This window comes from Mirounga leonina, unplaced genomic scaffold, assembly GCF_011800145.1.
Source record: "Mirounga leonina isolate KUSES-001 unplaced genomic scaffold, KU_Mleo_1.0 Mir_115, whole genome shotgun sequence".
Taxonomy (NCBI): Eukaryota; Metazoa; Chordata; class Mammalia; order Carnivora; family Phocidae; genus Mirounga; species Mirounga leonina.
The window spans coordinates 89,414,651-89,441,012 of NW_023270268.1; the positions used below are offsets into that span (position 1 = coordinate 89,414,651).

At 41.5% G+C, this 26,362-nt stretch overlaps 1 protein-coding gene across 2 annotated transcripts in view; it reads right to left on the minus strand.

Annotated features, from left to right (window-relative positions):
• CASR (calcium sensing receptor) overlaps nt 1-24,457 on the minus strand; it is a 50,058-nt gene extending 25,601 nt beyond the window's left edge. Inside the window, exons 1-3 of one of the 2 annotated variants that reach the window (XM_035000046.1) lie at nt 24,430-24,457; nt 3,856-4,282; nt 1,281-1,587 (exon numbers count right to left, since the gene is read on the minus strand). In XM_035000046.1, coding sequence (XP_034855937.1) covers nt 1,281-1,587; nt 3,856-4,040 — 492 coding nt within the window. In that variant the 5' untranslated portion in view covers nt 4,041-4,282; nt 24,430-24,457. Of the gene's footprint in view, nt 1-1,280; nt 1,588-3,855; nt 4,482-24,429 lie in introns of those variants that run through there. The other variant, XM_035000043.1, reaches the window with a different exon arrangement.
• Nucleotides 24,458-26,362: the final 1,905 nt, after the last annotated feature.

Consider the following 26,362-nt stretch of genomic DNA (forward strand, 5'->3'; position numbering starts at 1 on the left):
TTCAAATTTAGCTCAACCTCATCTTTCATCCAAACCACAAAGAATTAAAACCTTTACTTTGGGTTCTTTACTTGGTGGCAATTACATCTTATGCCTATTGGCTACAACAACTCACTTTAACTGTGTATTTAAAAAAAATTCTGTACAATATGCCAAAATTATAAGGTGTGTATTTGCATATTGCCCAGCACATTTACTGATAAGGGCATTGTTAGATCATTTTGCGAAAAAGTTATAGAGTCAGGGCTTCCCCATGGGAAACACCTTTAATTCCCTGAAGTAAGGATTCGGGAAATGATGACAAGACTTTTTTTAGTTGCCATATGTATATAAAATGATAATGTCTATCACCAAAGAAATGGAGACTCCCAACATATAAATGTGAATTTATGAAAGGTACTCTTACAAATTTTAAATATTAAACATCAAAAATGATAAATCAATTATCATTTATAATTGAATTTTAAAATTGTTATAAAGGACGTTCACAATTGAGCTGATTGTCCCATCCGTGGACATTTAGGTTGTTTCCAATTTTTCACTATTATAAAATGATGTCATAAATCTATGAATATTAACATGCAAAAAGGTTTACTTCACGGGGGGAAATATGCAAACTTGAATAAATGTTTATGATAGCACTTGTTTTAGTGAACTGTTTTCTAGAATTTGAAAATACAGACATCTCCTCACCGAGGTTGAGTTCCTGCAAAGTGGACACTATTTATTCATATATGGTCTATAAGTATTTGTTGAATGAAATAGAGTATTTTCCATTTCTAGAATGTGCAAGACAATGATTAAGTTCTTGTTCTGTGAGAAAGTATACTCTGCTTCCCCCTGAGCTAAACTCTCAGCCAGAAGGTAGAGAGGTAGACTTTTAAGGGAATAGGATTAGGGACAGATATTTTGAGTTTGAAAGGTGGGATTTACATCACATGGTCTCATTTCTTTTAGTAAAGGCAGAAGAATGGCATTTACCAAAGGAAGGGGATGAAAAATAAATAACTGAACACTTTGATAAAAAAGACAAAGTTTTGTACATGGTATGTTTAAAAGAATTTTGGAAGAGTCTTGAAGGTTTAGTTGACATGGTTGGTGTTGGGGTCTCAGAAATCCCAAATGGTCATGGTACAGTGCCCCGACTAATTGAAAGGTCTTCTGTGCTAATGTAAAGCCAGAGGTAGGAAAATAGCAAGCTGTATGGACAGTGGGCACAACAGCCCTTTGAGTCCTGATCCCTGCTTACACTGCTGCCCCATCTAAGAAGGCACATGTACCTGGGGGATGTAGAAGAGGCCCAGCAGGTTTGCCACTGCTGTGGAGATGCCTGAGCCAGTTGCTCCCACCACAGCGATGGTAGAGGGGATATGCTCTGAGCAGTTGCAGAACTCGTCAAGGTTCAGAGAATCAATTTTATTCTGTGCCACAAAACTCAGGGTGGCCTCCAAGGCTTTAGAAACGGTGTTGCAAGTGTCAAATATTCTGTATCCCAGTGTCATGTTGGGAAGAAGGGCTGGGCTGCTGTTGATTTCCTCGATGGCAAATATCATTGCTTGTAACCAACGAAACCCACGGAAATTGTACCTGGAAGAAAGAAGAAATGGAAGAAAATGGGAGGCTTTCTGGTCAATCGCTTGAGAGTAGGGACTGGGCAAAGCTGGGTTTGAATCATGGTTCTGTTACTCTGGTTTCATGATGTGTCTCTCTCTGTCAAATGGGGACAGTGCCTACCTCATATGGTGGCTGTGAAATGAGATAATTATGCAAAATTTTCAGAATGGTGCCTTACACAGAGGGAGTGATGATAGCAAAGATTGTTATTAGTAATAGAATGAATAATTTGTATCTGCTTCATCCAGCAAAGAGTTTGAAGTTGCTGATGTGAAGTATTAAAAATAATACAGAGATTAAAAGAAAGGATTAGGGAAAATATAAGTAAGATTAGAATTTTAGTAGGTGGGAGCCTAAAAATAACTTCAGGTTGGCCGAGTCACAAATTTAGATTATGACATTACTGGAGGTCAAAGGGGAAAGGGAAATGATGGGCCTCATCTTCGTAAATTAACAAACATATATAGGAGGGCTGTTTACAAACAGTGGTTATTTCTGGATGGGGGAGCAATGCGTTTTAAAATTGTGAGCTTTTGCTTTATGTATTCTGTTTTAAAAAATGAGCATGTATTGCTTTTCAAAGAACATTATTTTAAATAAATATTGAGCAAATTTAACAAAGAGAAGTAGGGTCAGTGACATAGTTTTCAGTCTCCCAGAATTAGGCTAGATAAGTGTGAGGGCTAGATAAGTGGCTGAATCAGTGCATTAGTGCCCAAAGGAAGAAATGGAATAACTCTGCAGGTTACCTCTCCACCTGGTAGGTTACAGTGACTCAATGACAGGAGGTAAGGAATACAGTTTGCTATACTCCACTGCATTGTTTAGGTTCCTAACTTTAATGTGACATTTTCTCCTAGTCATTTTCTTTATGTTTCCATCTTTTTTTGTTTGTTTAGCTATTTGTTTTAAACCTGCAAAGTTAAGAGAGATTATAGAATATTTCTTTACATAAAACACTTATACTGCTTTTGCTGTCTTTCTTTAATATAATTTAAAATATAGTGTATTTCAGGGCTTCTTGCTTGATCTTACATATATACGTAGCACACGCACAACTCTGTCCAGTAGAGCACAACAAAAGGATATTTGTCCACATGGGTTATATGAGGGATATAATCAGCATAATTGAAATTCTGTACTTAGTTTTTCTGTATTCATGAGAAAAATGTGAAAATGTTATCTAATTTTCCAGCTTTCATTAGAAACATGAACAGAAGTCAGTTTTGTTGGTACAATTGTAGTTTTCATTTTCATTTTACAGCAATCAGGAAGAGCAGGAAAAAAATGCTGGATCCCTTCTGAACATTGCAAGTCTTAGAGAGAAAGTGGTATTTTCTCTTGGAAATTGGGTAAAAACTTGGGGTGCAGTCATGGTCTCCAATATCCTGGTGATGGGAGGTGATATACAGTCCATTCTACTCTGCAGAAGTCAGATCTTCTTTGAAGGAATTGTGCCTAATTCTAGATGCCGTATCATAGTCATGATAAATTAGGGAGCATTAGATGGAGGGCGATGAGAATGGTGAGGGGTCTAGAAATCATGTCATGAAGTAATTGTTCAGAAAACCTTGACTCAGGCCTGGAAAAGAAGTGATTCAGTGGGACGTGTTAGCTGTCTTCCAATGGCTGAAGAGAGAGTTCAGTGAGACACTTAGATAGATTCTGTGTTTTCTTCACTGGTGTTAGGCGTATCTGTGTTAAGCAGCAGGATTTCAGCCTTCTATAAGAAGGACTTCCACAATCCTGTGGGCTGCATTTTGAAGATGCCTGGATCATGCCAACCACTGAGGTTTCTTTCAACTTTAAAATCCTTTTTTAAAAATAGTGAGAGTGAGGCAACCAACACTCAGGTATTACTGACCTTAATACCTAGGGCACTTAAGGTAAATGGGAGATTTTACTACTTAGGTTTGCAAGACCTATAATAAATTTCCTTCTGGGTACTTAGTCTTTCATTCAGCAACACTGCTGCCAGATGAACAATGACAATTCAGTTACCAAGTGACTGGACACATACCCCCAACAGGCCATGGATTTTTTTTACTCAACATTTTTGACATTTTACTATTTGAAAAATTTCTTTTAAAAAGGGCTGGTGGTGGAATAATTTCAGCATGACTACTAATCACCATTTTTGAAAAGAGAGAGCCAAGTTTGAAAAAATTACTTTGGGTTTGGTACAGTTTTTCTACAACGACCAGAAGAGAAGAGACTCTTGCACATGGCTCCTTTCCTTACCTGATACATTCCACAGATTCCGGCCTTGACTTTAGATCTTGATCTTTGGCTGCTACTCCAAAATGAATAGGAAAGAGCCCCCCGAGGATAATGTCCCCTTTCTTCTGGGCTCGTTGGTCAGGCCCATAGGCAGAAGTGCACCAGGTAATTGCCAAGAAGATCAAACAACATCTATTAAACGCCATAGTTCTGCTTTTTCTCCAGGGGGAGAGACAAGAGTGTTGGTGGTTTGGGGGCCCCTGGAACTTTCCCCCTTGGTGCGGTTCACTCTCTGTACTGGGGGAACATGTCTACAGAGTGATTAATAACAGAACAGAGGCTGTGGGGTTTGAATATCCATTTCTGCCTTTGCCATTGCAGACTAGTAAGATGGGTGGTCCTTGAGTCTTTAGAAGCCACATCATGTAAAGAGTGTCTGTGATGCTTTCTAAAAGAAAAGAGAGACAAAATGAATTCAGCTAAGCCTAAATCCCATCTCGTTATGATGACTGCAACTGACATGGCTTAGAATTTCCATTTAGAGAGGCTGAGGGGTAGCAGGAGGGGAAGGCATGACTTAGAGTCTCATTTTTATAGCACTTAGTGTAAGATACAGAAAACTTTACTTTCCCATATTGGGGAAGGACTGTGTTCAGTTGTGAGGCCACATTTTAAAGAGGTCATTGATAAGCTAAGGCCTCCACTGATGTTGCTGGATTTTAATTCATTCATTCTTCTGCGTGAATAATGCATAGAATTTTCTTAGTAGAAGCAGTTCCTTGCATTATTGTAATATAAATGATATTTTATTCAGCACCTATGTTCTTATAGAAAATACAGAGTGAGTCTTATTTACATTTAAATCTGGCTTTGAATAAAAAAAAAGTCAGAAAAGGCCATTTGTTCTTTATTCTTTATTATGGTAGACTCCCTTTTTTGTACCTTCTTATCACAGATCTCTGGTTTCAGTTTATAATATGACACTCCATAAACCTTTGAGGAATAGTTCTTGTAAAGGATGCAGATAAATCAAAGGTCAGATTATGTTGATAAGGCTCAACAGCTGGATCGGGGGAAAAGTCCTTCTGCCAGGAAATCTTTGTTCTTCTCTACACTCTCTCACTCACTTTCTGGGTCAATTACCAATGATATGTTGATGTTGGGTCACTATACAGCTTCTCCTGAGGTTCAGAGCCAGCACTGAACTGTCACCTGGCCATCTCCACCTGGATGACAGGTGCTTCCAACTTGAGAGGCTCTAAACTCACCTTCCTCCCAAACTTGTTACTTCATTGTTTTTTAATCTCAGCAAAGGATGCACCATCCACAAAGACACAAAATAAGGAGTCATCCTAGCCTCCTCCCTCTTCTCATCATTGCCTTTCATACTCAAACAACCTCCAAGTCCTGTAGATTGTGCTTCCCAAATCTCTGGACTCCATCTACTCCTTTCCATTTCCAAAGCCATCTTAAGCCTGCCAACATTTCGTATCTGGATTTCTGCAATTATTTCCTAATAGGCTTTCCTGCCTCCAGTTGCATCCCTTTGCAATCTGCCTTTGCAAATCTTCGGATGCCACGGAACACATGGTTTGGAGCACAGGCTCTGAAGTTAAATCTGGCTTTGAATCATAGTTTCACTGTTTTCTAACATGACTTCAGTAAAGTCATTCTGTGATCTCAATATAATAAAGCATGGAGGGCCATTAACATAGTGTAATTAGTAAACTCACAGAAAATGCTAGCCGTGATCCAGTTTCACTCTTGTTGATCTTCTCTTTGAACTCCACACTCCAGTCATCCCAAAATTCCTTCAGTTCCTCAAGTGCACCAGGCCTTTTGTAAAATCCCCAGACCTCACACATGCTGTTCCCCCTCCTTGGTCCCTCTGGCCTAAACTTTGCCTGGAAAACATCTACTTATCTTTCAGTTTTTAGGTGCTCATAACCACAGGTGTAGCTTGGCAAGCTGGAGCCTTTGTGTGAATGGAGAAAATAACTCCTCTGGGCCAGACACAGCCCTGCACTAAGGCATCCATCTTGGGAGTGGAGCATAGCCTGGATCTCTACCCACACTAACCCCTCAGTTGTGCAGTGAGCAACTTACAGGACTCTTCAAGGAGGCCTTCCCTGGACCCTCAGACTAGGCAGGTCCACCTGTTATAGTCTTCTACATCTTGGATCTTGGAGTTCTCCTCTTGGGAGATTTTTCATATTTGACTGTAATTATATGCATAGATGTCTGATTCCAGAGCCCGAACCCTTAATCATTGTCATATGCTGCCTCTTGCCCTTTAGGAAGCCTACCTCTTCCCATAGCCATTCTAGCAGAAGCTACTGGGCCCCACGTGGAAGGAGTACCCCCACAGACACTCAGCATTCATGGAATTGTCTCCAATAATGTCTGAACAGCCATGATCCATCCAGAACTACCATGGAGTAGTTTTCTGACTCCAGTCCTGCATTTAGATTTTTGGCTTCATTTCTTGGACCTTGGTCATGCATTCATTCATACATTTAATAAGTACATGTGTTAAGGACCGGGAATATAAAGGTAACAAACATATGCATGTTCCCTGCCCTCAGGAACTCCCAGTCCAGTAGGAAGGCACATTGGTGTAGAGGATCAGAATTTACCTCAACATTCAGAAGTGAAAAAAAAGGATATTATAACTTTGGTTTCAAGAACTAAACTCAGCTGTGCCCCCTAGCACTTGGTCCAGTGTCTGCACTAGTAACTGCTGAATAAATGTTGAATGAATGCACAAAAAAAAAAAAGAAAGAAAGAAAGAAAGAAAGAAAGAAAGAAAGAAAGAACGAACGAACTTTGGAAGGAGACAAAAACTTGCATTTATTGAACCAGGCATTGTGTCATGTCCTTTAAACATCCAATGTATTTTAAATTTCACAACTGTAGTACCAACTCCATTTTCTAGATGGGGGAATAGATTCTCCATATATTCAGCTTACTCAAATGAGAAATTCTGGCACTTGAATTAAGAATGCCTCAAGAATTAAGAATTTTAAGGAGTCCCGAGTAGTGTACTGAATTAGGAGAGGGAACATTATTACTGGTTAAGGTAGGTCACTAAGACCTGTAAAATTTTCCCTGTGAAAGATTAACTACTTGGAGAAGTTTATTAACTTAATTAGTCCATTCAAAAGAAAATTCATGGCAAGAAGTAATAGATCAAGGAGAGATTTCAGGTCAATTTACAGCAGTTAACTCCACCAGTCTAATGCAGTCTCCAAACTGCCCTTTTTAAGTCCAATTACTAGGGTCTAATTTGCTTTAAAGCTAAATCATTCTAGATCCTCCCTCTCCCTTTCCTCCAATATCCAACCACTTTGTCCTGCTGATTCTACCATCTTTCTCCCCCGTCTTCCCCTTTCGACTGCCGTTGCCGATGCCTTATCCAGACTCCCACTGCCCCCTAATTTCCTTATTGCAAAAGCTTTCTTTTCCTTCTCCCTCACTCCTGCTGTCATTGATAGTGACAGAGCAGTACCAACTGTGATCATAGCACAGTGGATTAACAATTGGAGTTCATCATTGTGACTTCAGCTTGCAGGAATCAGAATACAATAGTCCTTGAAGAGTCAACTAACACTTCAGCTGCAGTATCTGCAGTGGAGACATCTGATTGTATCGCTCATGTCTGTACTCCTTTTATGCCACACTAAAATCGTTTTTAGCTGGACATGTAGTTATCCAGAATTAAAACCATTTCCCCCAACTTCCTTTATAATCACGTGTGGCCGGTGGGATGTAAGCTGAAGTGCCTGTGGCAGCCTCCAAGAAACTGCTTAGGAGTTAGTGTTTGTCCTTTGTCCCTTCATCCCTCTTCCTTCCTTCTGCTGCATGGAGGTCTCGGTGACAGCTGGAGCCCATCGTGACCCAGGCACCCTATCTTAGGGAATGATGGTACCATGAGCTGATGATTTCATGGAGCAGAACCTCTGTATCAGACTGTTTCCGGACTTTTACATGACAGATAAAAAGAGCTTCTAGTTTGTTTAAGCCATTGTTATTATATTTCTTCTTTCTGTAGCTATATTAACAGTATCTATCCAAGAGTCGCAAGTAAACTCACTTGTTTTCCTTACTATAAGTTCATTTCATTTAAATCATATATAATCATATTTGCCCTCCTGCAAAAAAGTATTGTAAACACAAGCTGAAGCTAGTATTTGTTCTTCATCTCAATGGCAAATATATTTGGAAGAAGAAATGACCCGTGTACCAGCTGGTTTTATGTTTAGAAGTTCCTTGAAATCACAAGGAGTGTTGCAGTACTAACAGATGACTGATCGTTGAGTTCCTAATCCAAGAGATGTGGGATGGGGGGTCAGGGCAGACTGGTCTATGGCTCCATAGGTTTATTAATTTGTAAATTCATGCAATTATTTATTCATTCAAAAACATTTATTGAGCTCCCCTATGTGTTAGACATTAGGGAGTGCGAGGCACCCAGGAGAGAAAGTTGAGATTGTCGTCTTCAAGGTACTCATGGTTTAAAAGGAGATAAGGATATGTATTATAAGTACAGTGATGTAAGTGCTAGAAAGAGGCATGAAGTAGGTGTTGAGGGAATACAGAGGCGGGAGATAACTGCCAGGAGAATTAATTCAAAGTGGGGGCCAGAATCTTCCTGAGGGTATGGCCTGTCTCTTCTCATCCCTGTAGCTTGGCACCCAACACAGTGCCTAGAACTTAGTATGTGCTCCACAAATATTTGCTGAATGAAAATGAATGAAGCATGACCAGTAAAAACCAGGGGTTGGTTGGGCAATTGTAGGACAAAACAGAGAAGGGCTGGCATTCCCAGCACTGAACAGGGAACCTGGTACTGAAAAGTGTCAATATCTGTTGAACTTGCATTTGTCCCCAAAGTTCCAGAGTCAAGGGTGAATTGACAGGATAGAAGGGCAAGATTAGAAGGCAACATTGCAACATTTCGATTTCCATCAAAGTAAAAAACCACCTTGGCTCTTGCCCCTTGGCTTTAACATTTCCAGAAATTGTATAACTCTAGAGAAGAATGATTTTACCTACATTCCAACCAGATAAAACCTAAGCATAGACCTCTAAACATAAAACCACTCAGAAATAAACAAACAAACAAACAAACAAACAAGAAAAAACCACTCAGTAAGTTAGAGGCATGGCAAGCTCAAAAACTACAATTTGTTGATTCCTAGGCTGCAGACATAAAAATTCTAGGTTGCCTAGAAAAAAGGTGGTTATGAGACCAAAATTGATTTCCAGTAGAAATCATTTATCTACATAGGGTGAGTACATTGATTTGTCTGTGATTTATTGTACTATAATCTTTGCCCTCCTTTGTCATACTGATCATTAAGAACAGTAACAGTAAGGTGCAAAGCCACCACTGCAGAAAGGTGAAATGTGTATGTTTTAATGAGGGTGAATAGGGAAAAACCTGAGAAAGTTCAACCAATAATCACAAAACCCGTGTACCTGGCTCTGGTTACAGCTTTACCTCTTGCTGAGGACACATCCACAATGTGGGTTTTTATATGCACCTGGTGTGCATTTGCTAAAGAATTAGGGACATCTTATCTGTCATCATTAATGTGACCATCCTCAGGTCTGTGTCAGACTTTATTCCTTCTGTATTAAAGCAAGGGACATCTTGTTTCAAAATGAGGGCCCTCTTTCAGCACTGGTGGGAACACAAGCTCCCGAGTCACACTCGGCTGCCTCCCTCCAGCCAGGCTTGCTGTTCGCCCTCCAGCTGCACAGGTTCTTACCCTCCATCTCCCTGACGACAGGTGTGACTTTTGGAGAGTCCATGCCTCATTTAGCCCTGGTAATGGCTTAATTGAGTCGGAAAAATGCAAGGACAGGAGCGTGATAAAAACCAGCTGAGCTGGGTTCCTGTTAATCACTGGAAAAAGCTATCAAGGAAGGGAGGAGAAAGGATGAACAAGAGTGGGGAGGAGCAGCATGCGGTGTCAAGCAAAATGGGGAGAAAGAGCCAAGACAAAGCAAATAAAGGAGATAAGTAGGAGAGGAAAGGAACACTCATTAATGTTGTACTATGAACTCCATGACAACATGGCCTGGTCTGTCCCGTTCGTGGCCCAGAACCCAGAGGGGCTCCATAAATGATTAGGTGAATGAATACGTATGTGGGCTGCCCACATCACAGTAAACCATCTTGGGAGTTTATAAAGCTATTTCAAGAAGAAGGAAAAAGATAGAAAAAGAAAAAAAGAAATAGAATGGGAGCTGAGGGAAGGTGAAAAATTCAAGGTTAAAAAATGATGAGAAATGCTCATTCTCTGCTGTAGAGTCTTATGAGTTGAAATGTGTGCTGGCTTTGGGCTTTGACATTGCCAATGCCTGGTTTCCAAAACAGGACAGAGTGAGTTCCTGGGGACACAGGCCACGAGTTAAGAAATTTCTTGTCCTGAAATGATTCCCTGAATGCCTTAAGTAAGCTCTGCTGATGGATGTGTGGACACCTCTGGACTTAATTAAATGATTCAGGTGAAAAGCAAAGACATGCAACTCATGTTTTTATAAAGAAAAAATGCCAGAGCTTCAAGTCCTATGTGAAAAAAAATATTTCTGTGGAATAATATCCTGGTATTACCTTTCAAAACTGTAAGGAACCCTGATTAGCCAGGTGTTTTTCAGCCTGGTGTCCCAAGATGTGCTATTACAGTGTCCTTGGGTAAAGTAAGTTTGGGAATTGATGTACACTCTGTGCCACAAGGACACATTTGCCTCCCAACAGCTCTGAAAAGTCCTGCAGTAAAGATAACTTTAATCCACTCATTCCCAAATTTATTTCAGCATGGGACTTTTGTTAACAATGCTGTGAAACACAGGCTTGGGAAATGTTAACCTCATGGAAAGCATAAAATCCTTCACTGGAGCTTCCCCGGTCTCTCTGGATGCATTTTTGAATGGGGAGGTATGTCCGTCCCTCACTGGGCATAGCATTTCTTGTAATCCCAGGAATGAAATTCCAAAGGGTAGGATTGGAAAGAAGGAAGGACTGAGGGAGTGGGGGTAGATAATGCTGATGCATACTCCAGTCATTCTCTGATCTCGGGCATAGATGTTTAGACTCTCTTCTCCTGCAGGATGTTTCTACGGCACTCAGCAAGCTTGTACACCAAGCCTCTCTCCCTCCCACTTGCAGCAACTCTGGCCTAGAATAGTGTTTCCCTACAAGGACTTTTAGAACATGCATGGGTGCGCTGGTAAACTGGCTCTCTGGAGGCAAAAGCAAATGAGAGAGAGAGAGAAAAGGAAAAAAAAATGAAAGAAAAAATGACCTGATTTGTATATCTGTAATGTATTTGAATATTCCCATCACGGCAGATTTCAAGCTACCAATGATTTAACAACCAACTTGTAAAACTCCTTGCTATGTAACCATTGGCTCCCATGGGCTGGTAGAGGAAGCCTGTTGCCACATACTGCTGGGACACAGCTCCAAGCAAATGGAAATACAATCTTTGGAAAAACTGGCCCCAATTATTTTATGGGCATTATGAATCTTCTCTTTCCTCCCGTTTCCCTTTCTGCTCCGCCTGCTAGGAAAGCTGAAAGCAAATTTGAGGCCCAGCTCTAGATAACATAGAGCTTTTTTTGTTTGTTTGTTTGTTTGTTTTTTTGCATTTTTGTGTTCTAACATTACTCAACATATTACTTTTTCTTCCTGTGCTTATTTCACCCCCATTTCCTCACCCTGTTACATCTTTCATTTGTATAAGCAATGATAGGGATATAAACACAAAAACAAACATATATCGGGGGTTCTGCTATGGGGAATAAGAAGCGTCTCCAGAGAAGACTCCCTGTGCAGTTAGGAGGAGCGGGTCTGGGAAAGCCATTCTTGCCTCAGGAACTGAGTGGGTAGATTTTAGCAGCTTTTGGGGCGCCTGGGTGGCTCAGTCGGTTAAGCAGCTGCCTTCGGCTCGGGTCATGGTCCCAGAGTCCTGGGATTGAGCCTCACATCGGGCTCCCTGCTCAGCCGGGAGCCTGCTTCTCCCTCTGCCTCTGCCTGCCGCTCTGCCTACTTGTGCTTTCTCTCTCTGTCAAATAGATTTAAAAAAAATCTTTAAAAAAAAAAAAAATTTTAGCAGCTGTTTTAGGAGACCAGGTCATCAATCTACACTGGGCGTTATACGCAACTAATGAATCGTTGAATGCTACATCAAAAACTAATGGTGTACTATATGTTGGCTAATTGAACATAATTTAAAAAATAAAAAATAAAGTGTGGAATTTTGAGGTAGAAGGGACCTGGGAAGCATAACTGGTTCACACTGAAACCTTCTGACACCTCAGTGTTTAGATCACGGTGGCTACTCTTATCAAGTATAAGAGTTGGAATCCAGAACCCATGGAAAAAACTGTGTGAGATTCAGCAATGAAAGGGAAGGGAAGTCATTTTCTTGTTTCCTCTGATTTGTCAGTGCACCCTAGTGTTGTCTTAGTAATAGCATTTTAGGTTTTTAGGAGACTAAACTTACTTTCATTTTCAGCATAAAAACTATTATGGGAATTCCTGGAGTTTTAACTGGCCCTTAGATGCATAGAGTTGGATTAATCATATTCCTTGGTTGGTGAGACATCCTCACCATTGGTCCATGCCTGCTCCATTTTTATTTATTAAGTTATTTTTATTTATGAAAAATTTTTTCTGTTCCTGTATCTTTCCCATTATTCTATCAGAGTTTTGGGCTTTCTCCCCTCAAATTTTAAGAGTTCTTTATATATTGTGGATATTAGCCCTTAAGCTAATATCACACCTTAAGCTGTGAGATATGCTACATATATTTTCATCTAATTTGGCAGTTATTTGACTTTATTTTACCATGCAACTTTAAAAAACATTTTTATGTGGTCAAAGTTATGAATTATTTCCCTTATTGCCCCTGGATTTTGAATTAATGTTAGAAAGCTTTTCCCTACACTGAGTTTATAGAGGAGCTCACCATATTTTTTTCCACTTCATTAATTTATTTTCTATTTTATTTATTTATTTATTTATTTGTTTGTTTGTTTATTTATTTATTTATTTTACATTTAGTTTCCTGATCAGTGTGGAGTTTATTTTTGTGTATTGGTATGAGATATGGGTCTGCTTTTACCTTTGTTTCCAAGTGGCTACCTAGTTGTGCCAGCAACATTTACTAAAAAGCTCATCTTTAAATAAATAGCCCATCTTTGCTTCTGTGGTTGAAGATGCCACCTTTACCTATTCTATCCTTGTCTGTATGGCTGTTCTTACGGGCCGTGGCAGCAACACCCTGTTTTTGTTTCGAAGTAGGCTCCACGCCCAGCATGAACCCCACCATGGGGCTTGAACTCATGACCCTGAGATCAAGACCTATGCTGAGATGAAGAGTCGTACTCTTAACCTACCGAGCCATGCAGGTGTCCCAGTAGCACCCTGTTTTAATGATGGGGATGCATAGTATAGTTTAATACCTGGTAGGACTAGTCTACATTTATAGTTTTTATTTCTTAGTGTGTTCTAGGCTAGTCCTGCATGCTTGCTTTTCCTTATAAACTTTGGCATCAACTTGTCCAGCTCCATAAAAAAAGCTTGTAGATATTTTTATGGGGATTGTGTTACATTGACATCTTTATGGTGTTGAGTTATCTTATCCAAGAACTTCAAGGATGCCTTTCCTTTTCTTTCAAGTCTAATTTTGTGTCTTTCAAGAGTGTTTCCTCTCATTGGTTTTGCACATTTTTGTTAAATTTATTCCTAAGTATTTAATTATCTTTGTTGCTATTATAAATGGGGCTTTCTTTACCATTATGTCCTCTAGCTGATTATTATTTGTGTTTATGGAAGCTGTTGATTTTTGTATGTTGATTATCTATGTTGATAACTTACTGAGTTCCTTTATTATTTAAATTACCTCCATTGTTCATTGATTCTCTGGTATTTGGAGATATTTTTACTTTTTTTTATTGAGATAGAATTGACATATAACATTGTATTAGTTTCAGGTGCACAACATAATGATTCGATATTTGTGTGTATTATGAAATGATCACCACAATAAGTCTAGTTAACATCCATCACCACACATAGTTACAATTTTTTTTTCTTGTGATGAGAATTTTTAAGATCTACTCTCTTAGCAACTTTCAAATATATGATACAGTATTATTAACTATATAGTCACCATGTTGTACATTACATCTGATGACTTATTTATTTTGTAACTGGAAGTTTATACCTTTTGACCACCTTCACCCACTTTTATTTCTTTATTTCTAAGTTATTTTTAATAGTGAATAAGCATCCCAAAGAACATTAGTAGTACCCTACCTGTAGGTTCCCCTCCTGCATCCTGAGCTCCTGTGTCTTTCCCACCAAAGAAACATCATCCTGAACCACACGTTCATCACTTCTTTGCTTTCCTCTCCATGCCCTCCAAGCCCTGCTTTAAAAAATTTTTTTAAATCATAATAAAGACTGAGAGGATACACATCAAAATGTTGAGTGATTTGTTCTCAGTGGTAGAATTATGGATTTCTTCCCTGTTTTGATTTTTGCTTTTGAAACTTAAAAAAAGGTATTATTTTTTAAATCAGAAAAGATGTTACTGCAAAACGTTATTTAAAAGGTTGGGATATGGGGTGCCTGGGTGGCTCAGTCGTTAAGCATCTGCCTTCAGCTCAGGCCATGATCCCAGGGTCCTGGGATCGAGCCCCACATGGGGCTCCCTGCTCAACGGGAAGCCTGCTTCTCCTTCTCCCACTCCCCCTGCTTGTGTTTCCTCTCTCGCTGTCTCTCTCTGTCAAATAAATAAATAAAATCTTAAAAAAAAAAAAAGGTTGGGATAGGCTTATTTAAATTTTCCTTATCCCACATAAATTCATAATAAAAATAAGGTTGCCTAAGGAAGAAAAAATAAAAGGATGGCTATGTAAATAGACATAAACATTAAACACGAAGGTAAAACATTGCAAAAATGATTTTACTATCTAGTCATACTATATACTTTGAAATACATTTTGAAAAATATGCTTATGGGTACTATTTTTTCATATCTTCCATTCTTTTTTAATAAAAATTTTACCTCCCTTTTCTCTCTTCTCTCTCAAACTTTGAATTGAAATATAAGACATCAAGACATATACACAAGTGAATTTTCACAATGTAAACACATCCATGAAACCAGCATCCAAGAAACTAGATTGAGAAATAGAAGCAGAGCCCCAGAGGCCCCGCTCATGCCTCCTCCCAGTCATTATCCTCATCCAGAGTAACCAGTAGCCTGACCTTTACCATCACAAATCAGTTTTTCATGTTTTTGAACTTTATATACATGGAATTATGTAGTATATACTCTTTTGTCTCTGGTTTCTTTTTTTCACCGTATGTTTGCAAGATTCATCTATATTGTTTTGTGTAACCACGGTTTGATTTTTCTCACTGTTGTATAGTATTTTTATATGATTATATTGCACATTATATATCCATTCCCCTGTTAATGAACAGGTTTTTTTTTAAAGATTTTATTTATTCATTTTGAGAGAGAGAGAGCACCCAAGGGAGCGGGGGGCAGAGGGAGAAGGAGAAAATCAAGCTGTCTCCACACTAAGCACAGAGCCCGATACAGGGCTCAATCCCATGACCCTGAGACCATGACCTGAGCCGAAATCAAGAATCGACTGAGCCACCCAGGTGCCCCACAGTTTGGGGTTTTAATGAATAGTGCTGCTGTGAACATTCTTGAATATGTCTTTTTGTGAAATATGTTGAGTACATGCCTGATGTGGAGTTGCTGGGTCATAGAGTTTGTGTATGTTTAACTTAGTAGGTAATACCAAAAAGTTTTTCAAATGGTTGTAACCAGTTTATCTTCCCATCAGCTGTATATGAGAATTTCCACTGATCCATATCCTTGCCCACCTGTGAATATTGCCAGTCTTTTTCACTGCAGTCATCTCTTGTTTTCCTTTTATATGGTTATGTTGTATTTACCTGTATTCCTAAGAAGCATTAAAATTTTGTAGTTGTTTTAAGCATTATAAAAGGGCATCACGCTATATGTAATCTTCTGAGACTTACTTTTTTCACTTACTATTATATTAATATGATTCATCTATATTATTATGTGTGACTGTAGTTCATCATTTTGACTGCTGTATAATAGCCCACTGTGGGAATATATCACAGTTTATTCATGCACTTTCCCATTGATGGGCATTTGGGCTGTTTCAATGATAATGGCAGTTCTTTCCTTCAGGTTTGCTCCTGTCTGTGCATGAATCATGGAAGAGTTCTATGAAATTCCCAACTGCTAATAGCTTCTTGCAAAGTCCAAGGCCAAAAATGACATACCCCCGTCATCCTATTTTAAAGGACATTTTGCCTTAAAGTTAACCAAAATCACAAATATTTTAAAAATTAGGGCCATTTCCTTTTGCTTACTTTATCACTGCAGCAAAAGACCAGAAGCAGAAAACTCTAATTTATTTAAAGGAGCAACAGAGTTGCCTTCCTTTTTTTTCCAGGCTTAACAACCCAAATTTCTTTCAAGCCTTTCTGCTTAGGGCTATTTCATATTTTTCTAGAGATATATGTTACTATCCTGTGAACTTTTTCTAACTTCTTCATGCCATTATTTAGAGTATGCTAACAAAAATGGGACCATGCTTGAGACTGACTTGAGGTTGAGAGGCATTGTGTCCCAGCCCTTTTGTGACAGATCTCAGGACATATTTGTTGCCTTCTGTCCACACACTATAATTTGGCTGACTCGCATCAACATTCTGGTCATCTAGGTTCTCCTTGTTTTTCTAATATATATTTGCTTTCACAGTCCTTTCAGAACCTAAAAAATCTCCAGATATATCCCATTGCAGTTGTTCCAACTGAATTTTATTTCTGAAGAACTATTGTCCCCTGTTAAATTCATTTTGAATTTTGTTCCCATTTTTGAAGGACTATGTCCCCCAGGCAAGAAATGTCAGGAGATAACTGGCCTCTCCAGCTTTGTATGTGTTGGAGAATCATGAATTATCATTTAAAAACATAAATCCTGGAACATGCTACATTCTGTTGCCCCCCTGAGAAGACTCTCCACTGGACACCTGCCTGCAGCTGTTCCGGAGGAAGACTATCTCAAAGTATAATAACACTTCCCCCAAATAAAGCCATGTATGTTTCCATAAGCCTGACGTTGAAGCTGTATCCAACATACACTCACACATGGTAGAAACTCATCCAATTTCCTGCGATGTGGTAAATCTCAGGCAGGTATGTAGTGTTATTGAATAGATTCTCGTATCTGTTAGGCACTGGGCTGGGTGCAGGGCAGTGGGTCTCAAAGTAAAGTCCCTGGACTACCACCACCAGCCATATCATCCCCTGGGAACTTGTTAGAAATACAAATTCCTGCATCCCACCCTGACCTACTGAATGAGAAACTCTGGGGGTGGGGTCCAGCAATCTGGTTTTAACAAGCTCTGTACTTAATGTATACACAAGTTTGAGAACTGCTGCTAGACTATTGGAACAATTCTTTTAATCTGCATTGGCATAGGTTAATAGTCTGTTCTTGGCTCTGAAAAATCTGGTTCCTAAGAATAATTTCAAAATGAACCTTTTTTTTCCCAACACTATAACTTTTTTTTCTAAGCATAACCTAGCAAGGCAAAAATGCACAATAGTTTCCTGTCAAAGTCAATTTATTCTTCAGTTTCTCTGATATTTTTCTCATATTTTCTCATACAATAATTGTAGACATCTTATGACACCAGTATTCCAGGAATCATAGTTCATAAATCATTGCTCTGTAGCTAGGATAACTTTCTGAATCTATAAAAAGTATGCCTGATTTGTGAACTAGAGAAAATGGCCATTAACCACAGATTGGCCACTTCTTGCCTTCTCTCCCAGCCAGGGGATTTACCTATCTAGTGATCACTCTCTTCTACCCTTCTTTGGCAGACTCTTGGGAGCTCTACTTTTAAACTTAAATCTTTCATTACTAAATTCCTCTTTCAAATTTGCCAAATGGATATTTATTCCTCACAACCAGGGGATTAGCTCCAGATAGGAAGGTCCAGGATCCTGTTTACATGTGACCATTAGAATTCACTTTCAGAGGGGCACCTGGGTGGCTCAGTCGGTTAAGCGTCTGCCTTCGGCTCAGGTCATGATCTCAGGGTCCTGGGATCAAGCCCTGCATTGGGCTCCCTGCTCAAAGGGGAGCCTGCTTCTCCCTCTGCCCCTCCCCCCTGCTCATGCTTGCACACACTCTCTCTCAAATAAAGAAATAAAATCTTAAAAAAAAAGGTCACTTTCACAAATCCCCTCTGTCCAGCACCCGCTGTTCTCGTCTGCTCTCTCTGCCAGCCCTTCTGGGGGCTCAGAAAGGCCTCTTCTACAGGAGCTGGAATGGTCCTGAACATTCCGCGATCTGTGGCTATCCAGTGCACACTCCGTGTCGCTCGGCCTGCTTCTGAGCCTGTGTGAGAGGCCCCTGAAGACCTGGTCGGGGTAAGAGGAGGCCACAGAGGCCTTACTTACTAAGAGCTCTTTCCACTTTGATGCCTCCATTCCTCTTTTGAAATGAAATCCTATTTTATTTTGATTTTCTTCTCTCTTCTCTCCCTCTTTTGCTTTCTTTTGTCTTTCAGAAATTTTCAAACTTTTTTTTTTTTAAGACTTCTCCCAGTCGCTCTGATGAGAAACAAGCTCTTTTAAAAGTAATGGTAAAGGTTATTATGTTCCTATCTAGATATGCCCATGTGCTGACTATATTAGACCAGGAGCAAACTATGGCCAGATTTGGCCCACCTCTTTTTGTAAACATTTTATTGAAATATATGCATACCTATTCACTTGCACATTATCTATGGTTGGTTTTGATCTGAGTAGTTACAACAGACATTGGCCCACAAAGCCTGAAGTAAATACTATTTGGTCCTTTACACAGAAAGTTTGTTGACCCCTGAAGTAAACTGAACACAGAGAAAACTCCATCTTTGCTATGACTGTATGCTGACGGCTTTGGAAATAGTTCTCTGCCTGGTGTGCACGATGGTTTCTGCAAGTTCAAAGGAGCTGATTCCATTAGACTTTTCAGTTAGAGCGATGAATCCAACAGCCTGTTTTGTGACCAGAGGAACAGGTCACTTCTTCTCCTTGGTTGCCATCTGACTCAGGAGGCATCAAGGGTCTTGTTTGCCATTTTCTCACATGAAGAGAACAGAGTGGGTTGTGTGGTAGGGACTCCCCCCAGTGAAAAAACTAGCTAAAGATGGGAAGTCCAAGCTGAGACGCTGAATCACCAGCAGCAACAATTTTTACCCCCTTTGATGCTGCCAAATGAGTCAGTTCCCTGGGAACCAGCTGACTTCCTGTGAAGATGACCTTAGAGTATGATTGGTGTGGTTTGGTTGGGAAACAGAAATACCACTACTGCCCCTGTAGCCCAGGCATGGTCTGGGCGGGGTGGAGGCCTAAAAGGAGGAGGCCCAGCACTTCAGGTGAGGGAAGAAACGTTTGCTCCGGAGAGATCGGAGAGATTGCTTTCATTCTGCTCTAATTGATGGATGCAAATTCCCCTGCAAAGTTGTCCTCTTGCATTTCTCTCATTTTCTTCTCCTTCTCCACTTCCCAACATCCTGAGGCTCAGAGTGGGGCTCTTGATGTGAGATTAGAGAGCATCGGAAGGGGAGGGGACTTCTGTCAATGCCCTTCAGCCAGGCACCACCCGGACAGAGGGCACGGAGGCACAGAGGGTGCAGAATTGGAGAGGCACCACTTGTGGCCGGCCCTCATCCTGGCCCTTTGGGAGGAACGGCCCTATGGTTGGACAAGTGTGGTTTGTTACTCTCTGCAGAGAAGTAGAGCTGTGGGTCATCTCAGAGAAGGTAGTAGAAAGAACGACAGGGCTGAGGCTTGTGTGAGGGGGATTTGGGGAGGGCATCTTAGTGACTCTTGTCTAAAGGAAAGGAAGACTAGAGTGAGGCTGAAACTGTAACTGGTAAAGACACAGTAGTTATCTGACCCAGGATAGGGCGATGTTTGGTTGTTTTTGTGGTTTGGATAATGGTAAGTTTTTTCTTTTTTTAATCTGTGCTGAGACATGATTGTGGAGTGCTTTTATTTCTGTCTTTGTCCTTCACAGTCACAAAGTGGTCTTGTTTGATGGTGATGTTCTACGAAGTTACATACGTCCAGCAGGGACACGTCAGGGCCTCACTGACAGTACCACCCAGTGCCCCGGGAGCAGCAGCCAGTTTTCTCTTTCTCACTGACCAGTTAGTCTCACCGACTCACTCTTTGTCACTTTCCTTAAAGTCACCAAATCACAAGATAGTGGAGCCAGAAAGGACTTTAGAATAACCATCTAGTTTAAACCTTGCATGTTTAAGTTAAGGAAATGGAAGATCAGAGATGTTGCCTGCCTTGCCGTAGGTTCTGGACATAGCAGGTCCTCAGTAATGAATGGACACTTTACCCCAAGCCTGGTGGAGGTTCCACCACTAGGATTCTTTTTATAGTACAATAAAAAAAAAAAAAAAAAAGGATTCTGAAATCTTTTCTTGGTGCCTCTATATAAACTTAGAGTCTAGTTGCAAGTAAAGAATACAACAGGCTAAAGCAAAAGTGCTGAGGTATTGCAACTAGGTGGAGGATGAATTTGATGACCCCATCCCAAAGCCGTCCTTCCTGTGATCCCTATCTGGGCATGCGGGTGTGCTGGAAAGGCCAGCATGCAGCCAGGACCCCGTCATGTCCCCGAACCAGAGGGCAGTTCCAGAGTCTGAGGCTGCTAGTGCGTGATTCTTTAAAATGTTATAAGACGGTGTAGAATAGGCTGTTTGGCAAGAAAAAGGCTATAAAGATGAGATGGTCCTGGCAGCTTATTTATATGGATCTCTGTGAAATGCTGATGAAAACTGCTCTTCCCAGAAAAATGCACATCTGCACACAATTCTGTGTTTCAGGTGTTTCGTATACCTGAAAAGCAAGGTTATGTGATTTGAGGTTTTTCTCCCTGTGGAAAGGTACTTCTCTGTTACCTCTGTGAAGAGGCAGGGCAAGAACAGAAGCTAAATTTCCTTATTCCCCACCTGCTATCCTTGCCCCTAACATCAAAATGTTCATTCCATCATGAGACACAATAGGGCATAACAGTTGAAGGCGCAGGCTCTGAATGAACCCAGGCTTTGACAATGACTAGTTGGTGACTTGGGGCAAGTTGTATAACTTCTGTGCTTTTGTTTCCTCATCTGTAACACAGGAATAATGATGGTGGGGTTGCTGTAAGGATTACATTAAAATTATCTTGTAAGAACTTACCACAGAGCCTAGCACGCAGTAGACACCCGATAAACGTTAGTTCTTAACATGATGATAGCAATGGCCCCCACCTCTCCCGTCTTACTTGAATTGAGCAGAGAGGTCACTTTGCTGTTTCTCTCTGGTCCCAGAACACACCTGGGTTAGCTCCCCCACAGCATGGTGACCTTCAAACAGCAAGTGTATGATGATGAGACAGGACTGGGGCAGAAAGTCAGGCACGCCACCTGACAACTGGATTAGAGATGCAGTTAGCATCCTGTCCACAGGGTGGATATTAGCTGTATGACACACTCCTACAGTGGGATCACGATCAGGACGTTTTCTGATGTCTCCCAGGGTGACCACAGGCCAGAGCATGACACTGAGAAAGCTGCAAAAGGTCTGAGCTGATGGCAAGCAGATCAAGCAAGGAAGGGCTGCTGTAGATCCCCTGGGGAGAGATGGGTTTCAGGTTTCAAGTGTGCAATCTCTGATCCTTTATGTATCAGTCTGGTAGGTCAGTGCAACAACTTGGAAGCATGTTTGTGGAGAAACCAAGAAAAAGCCCTTTGGCTGAAAAACCCTGTTGGAGACAGAGGACTGGAAGGGGTCAGGAGACCCTGGTTCTAGTCTGGGCTCTGCCACTCCCCCTGGGGGACCAGCTGTTGTCCTTCTCTGGGCTTTGGCCTCTTTATCTGTAAGAGGATTGAGTTGGGCAGCACGGATTTGGGGAGTCCTGCAGGCGGAGCCTCAGTAGAGGGCTGGGCTCAGAGGTGGCCACTCTGCCTGTCCCCTCCCCTTGCTTTCTACGGGAGGGGCTCTCCCTCCTTCCCTTCATCCGGCCCCGCGGGCTCAGCGACTATGCTGTGGGGGCGGCGGCGGCGGCGGCGGCGGGGGCGTGGGGGGGTGGGGGTGGGTAGTGGTGGCGGGAGGCGCGGGGAGAGGATGCCCCTCGCGGAAGCCGGCTCCTTTCTCCGCGGTCAGCAACCCCCGCCGCTCGCTCTGGCGCAGCCCGCCGTCGTTCCGCCCGCGCGTCCACGCGCCCGCATGGGCCAGGGGGCCGGCTGTGCTGGAGCAGAAAGATCGCAGATCGATTTCCAGCCCCAGCCCGGCCGTGGCGTCAGCAGGGAGCAGAGGTTGTTTTGACTTGCAATGCGTGGAGCTGGGGGAGAGGGCCTCTATGGCCTTGGGCGCGGGCCCCGCGGCGAGAGGGGACGCTGCCTCTGCACTCCTCTGCTCCAGGCAGGCGATTCCTGCAAACGGCCGCCCCTGCGCGCCTCGGACCGGCTTGGGGGGTCGCGTGCCAAGGCCTTAGGCTCCTCCAGGAGTTATTAATAATTTAAGACCAGAGACACACTCTGAGCAAAATAAGACATAATAGGAAGCCAGTAAAACCCAGGCGGCACGTCTATGTTTAGTCTAAATCTGCCATTTACAAACGGGTTAACTGAGGCTCAGGGAGGGGAGGTGACTTGCCAAGGGCACATGGCCAGACTTCAGCAGTGCTAGGAGTAGACTGTGACTGTTCATTCCCTCACTTCATAGAGCTTACTTAGGTAGGAATGGAAGGCTTCTTATTTTTAATTTTTAGTGTGCAAACTTTTTACAAAAGAAAGTAAACCACAAAGGAAAGATCCATCGCGCTGGAACATTAAAATATTATGTCCAAATGATACAGAATCTAAATTCTAAATTCTAAGGATAGTAGAGGTCTTTTAGCTCGCTGCCTCATTTTAGTATCAACTGCTTAGTGTAGACACCTGTGGACACCCTCTGATGCCACAGTTGTTATTAAATAAGCAAACTCACCTTAACAGAAATGCAAATGAATCCCATAAGCACACTCCAGTAGGAAAGTAGGAAATTTTGCTTCTAGTGTGTGTCCTGATTTTGAGGGTGGGGTGGAGCTGGGAGAGACAAATATAGAGGCTGGCAAAAAATGTCCAGCAGACTTAAAGTGTCTATTTTAAATTTAAGACTGTTTACAATAAAATAAACATTCAGCATAGATTATCTTCATAGTATTGTGGGATTATTGAATTTTAGCAATACTTTCAGAAAAACAGGAGTTTATCTTGTAGGCACTTTATTGCACATAGGCAAGGCTGTGTAAATCAACTGTAGTAACCCAAAGAATCTGAGAGTTAGATCATTTATAATAAAATGTGAAATATGTCATTGGGAATTCCAGATAGGATAAGTCAGTGGGTATCTGGGGGATGTACCTGAGAGGAGTAGGGCATTGGGGGATGGAACACGTAGACGGGGGAGGGAAGGGAGGATACCTGCTGGAGAGTAGAGTGGGTGAAGGCACGGGAACCAGGGGACACAGCGGTAGTTCTGGTCCCCTCTTAGCTTCACCTCTCACGCTGGTAGCCATGAGAGCCGATTCAGTTCACCCTTGCTAGGGCAGCTATAATGGGGACAACCCTACTTCCCAGGGTTGTTCTAACAGACATAAAAGTGTCTGTACCGCAATTCCCAATAAACAGACGCATACAGCTCCTGCCCTGTTCTCCTGAGCCTCTTCCTCTCTTCTAAGTGACCAGTCCTTCAGTCCTTCCTGTCTTCGGGGTCTCAATTCCAGCCAGAGACAGATGTCTGTGTTAGAAGCATACAAGACGTGCGATCTCGATTTGAGAAGCCCAAGTTCTTTCCTTTTCTCTGCATTTGGCAACACTCTCCCTGCCTCCCTCCCTCCCTTCCTTCCTTCTCTCCTTCCTCCCTCCCTCCCTCCCCCCTCTTCCTTAAGATTTTATTTATTTCTTTATTTGACAAAGAGAGGGAGAGAGCACAAGCAGGGGGAGCAGCAGGTAGAGGGAGAGGGAGAAGCAGGCTCCCAGCTGAGAAGGGGGGCTGATGTGGGGCTCGATCCCAGGACCCCAGAATCATGACCTGAGCCAAAGGCAGATGCTTAACCAACGGAGCCGCCCCGGTGCCCCAACACTATTTATTTCTAATAGCAAAAATGGAACTCTATGTCCAACAAATGAGGATTGCCATGCCAAGATGGTACAATCTCAGAAGACTGTGCAGTCCTTAAAAAACAGGTAATAAAACCACCTAAAGACTTAGGACAAGACTCATGCTGTTAAATAAATTTAAAAACAAATTTACAGAACAGCATATACAGTGAAACCAACTGGTCTTAAAAATATGAATAGACATAGAAAAGATGGAGCATTATTAACATCTCCATGAGCTAGACAGGGAAGGGATTCCTAGTGTTAGGCCCATAATGCTGAAAACAAATAAACAAACAACCAGAGCAACAAGATTACCTGAGACTGAGGCAGATTAAGTGATTTGCCCAATATCACACAGCTGGTAACTGGCAAAGCCTCAGTGGGAACCAGATTTCAGATTCCCGATTCAGTGTTCTTCCACTGGACCATTCTAATCCACTCCTTCCTCAGAGAGCTGGTGTCCCTCATAGGTATATACATTTCAGGAAGGTCTTGTTACTTTGAAGTAGTCACATTGGCCTGGCTAGAGAGTCATTTAGATGCCAATAGAAAAACAGTTTTGTTTTTGTTTGCTTTAAGAACAGATACAGTAATGTGCTCAACAGACATCCTTCCCGCTTCCTGAGCCTCTCATGGGCAAGTGATTCAGGCAAGCTGCCAGGCACTTTCTGCACACACCCTGGGTATGTGGGCTATCAGAGCTGGTGGGGACTTTGGGAATTACTTAGCAATGAGAAAACCAAGGGTCAAGACAAAGGAATTATCTTGACCCCCAGCTGGGCATGGATCCTCCCAAGGGCCTTCATTACCTGAGACTCTGTAGAATCTGTTCTGAAATAATGATGTTGGCTTTTAGAGGCTTTCTCAGAAAAAGACCAACCCCACTTCAGTCCTAGAAGAACGTGGCCAGCCCAGTTCTCCCTGTCTGGTAGAATTCTCAGTTAATGTGCCTGTGGCAGGAAAGAGGGGTTTGAATAGCTGTGGATTCAGGTGTTTGTGTGGAAAATGTGCTAGCTTCATGGATCTAAAAGGAAGTGGGAGAAGATGGGAGTTAAATGACAGATAAGAAAGAGGTGAGTAAAAGGTATTTTATATTTGCCATAGTTGTTCACTAAGATTCATGGAGTTCAGGGTTCAGTTCTCAAGGTGGCTTAATAAAAACTGCAAAAATCGAGCCTTTTCCATACCACCAGGTTCATTCTTCATATTCACTGAATGAAACGTTAATGAATTCAGAGTTCCCTCTGAACCCCTGTTAGATCCCCATTCTGCCCCATGTGGACTATTTAGGTGAAAATTTGCTATGGCTAGAGATGTCCTAAAGCTGGGGTAGGGAGAGGATGGGGCTGAACCTAAGACAAGAGAGACTTTATAGCACCAAGATGGCAGCTGGAATGGTGAGCTTTGATGATTCTCCAAGGAAGAAAATGAAGGGAAAAAAAATAAACGATAGCCTTAGAGTATAATTTCCCAAAGTGTTCTTGATCAGATATATAAGGAAAAACTGTGTGAAATAAAAGTAAACATGTCTGTTGACTGTAGGACTTATCAGTGCCTTCAGTAGTCTAATGTGCATTGTAGAATCTCCAAGAAAAGGACACAGTAAATAAGGTTGAAAGGCAAGACAAATATAATTTCATTCTGTCAATTTTCTTATTCTTATTTTTTCACTTCTCCTGGATCTCAAGTTCATAGTGCTGTAAATCCTTGGTGTTCTATGATTGATTGATTTATTTGTATTTAACTGTGATCATCAGGGATACTGATGATGACTAACAGGGATGCTGCTCTGTATTTCTCTAGAAATTTTCAGTCTGTGTCACGCTGAATTCCCAATAGTTGGAAATAATCAGTACTATCTGACACTTCAATGGACCTGGCTTATTGTCATAAATTGCCAACCTTTCTATATGTTGCTGGGTACTGTTAACATTGGCTGGGAATTGAGACTGGAAGCAGGGCAGGAAGCAGTGGTCAGATGCCAACAAGCTCTGAGAGGAGACACATTGCTGCTCCTTGGGATTGATACCAGAATGGACCATCCTTCTTTTGTCTTGTCTGCTTTGGGTTCAGGTATCTCTTCTATTTCTCTCTTTAATAAAAACATTTTTATTGAGGCATAACTTGCATATAATAAAGTTCACAAATTATAAAACTACAACTTGGTGAATTTTTACAAATGTACAACAGCCATACAAACACCATCCAGATCAAGACATAGAACATTCCCAGCACACCAGAAGACTCC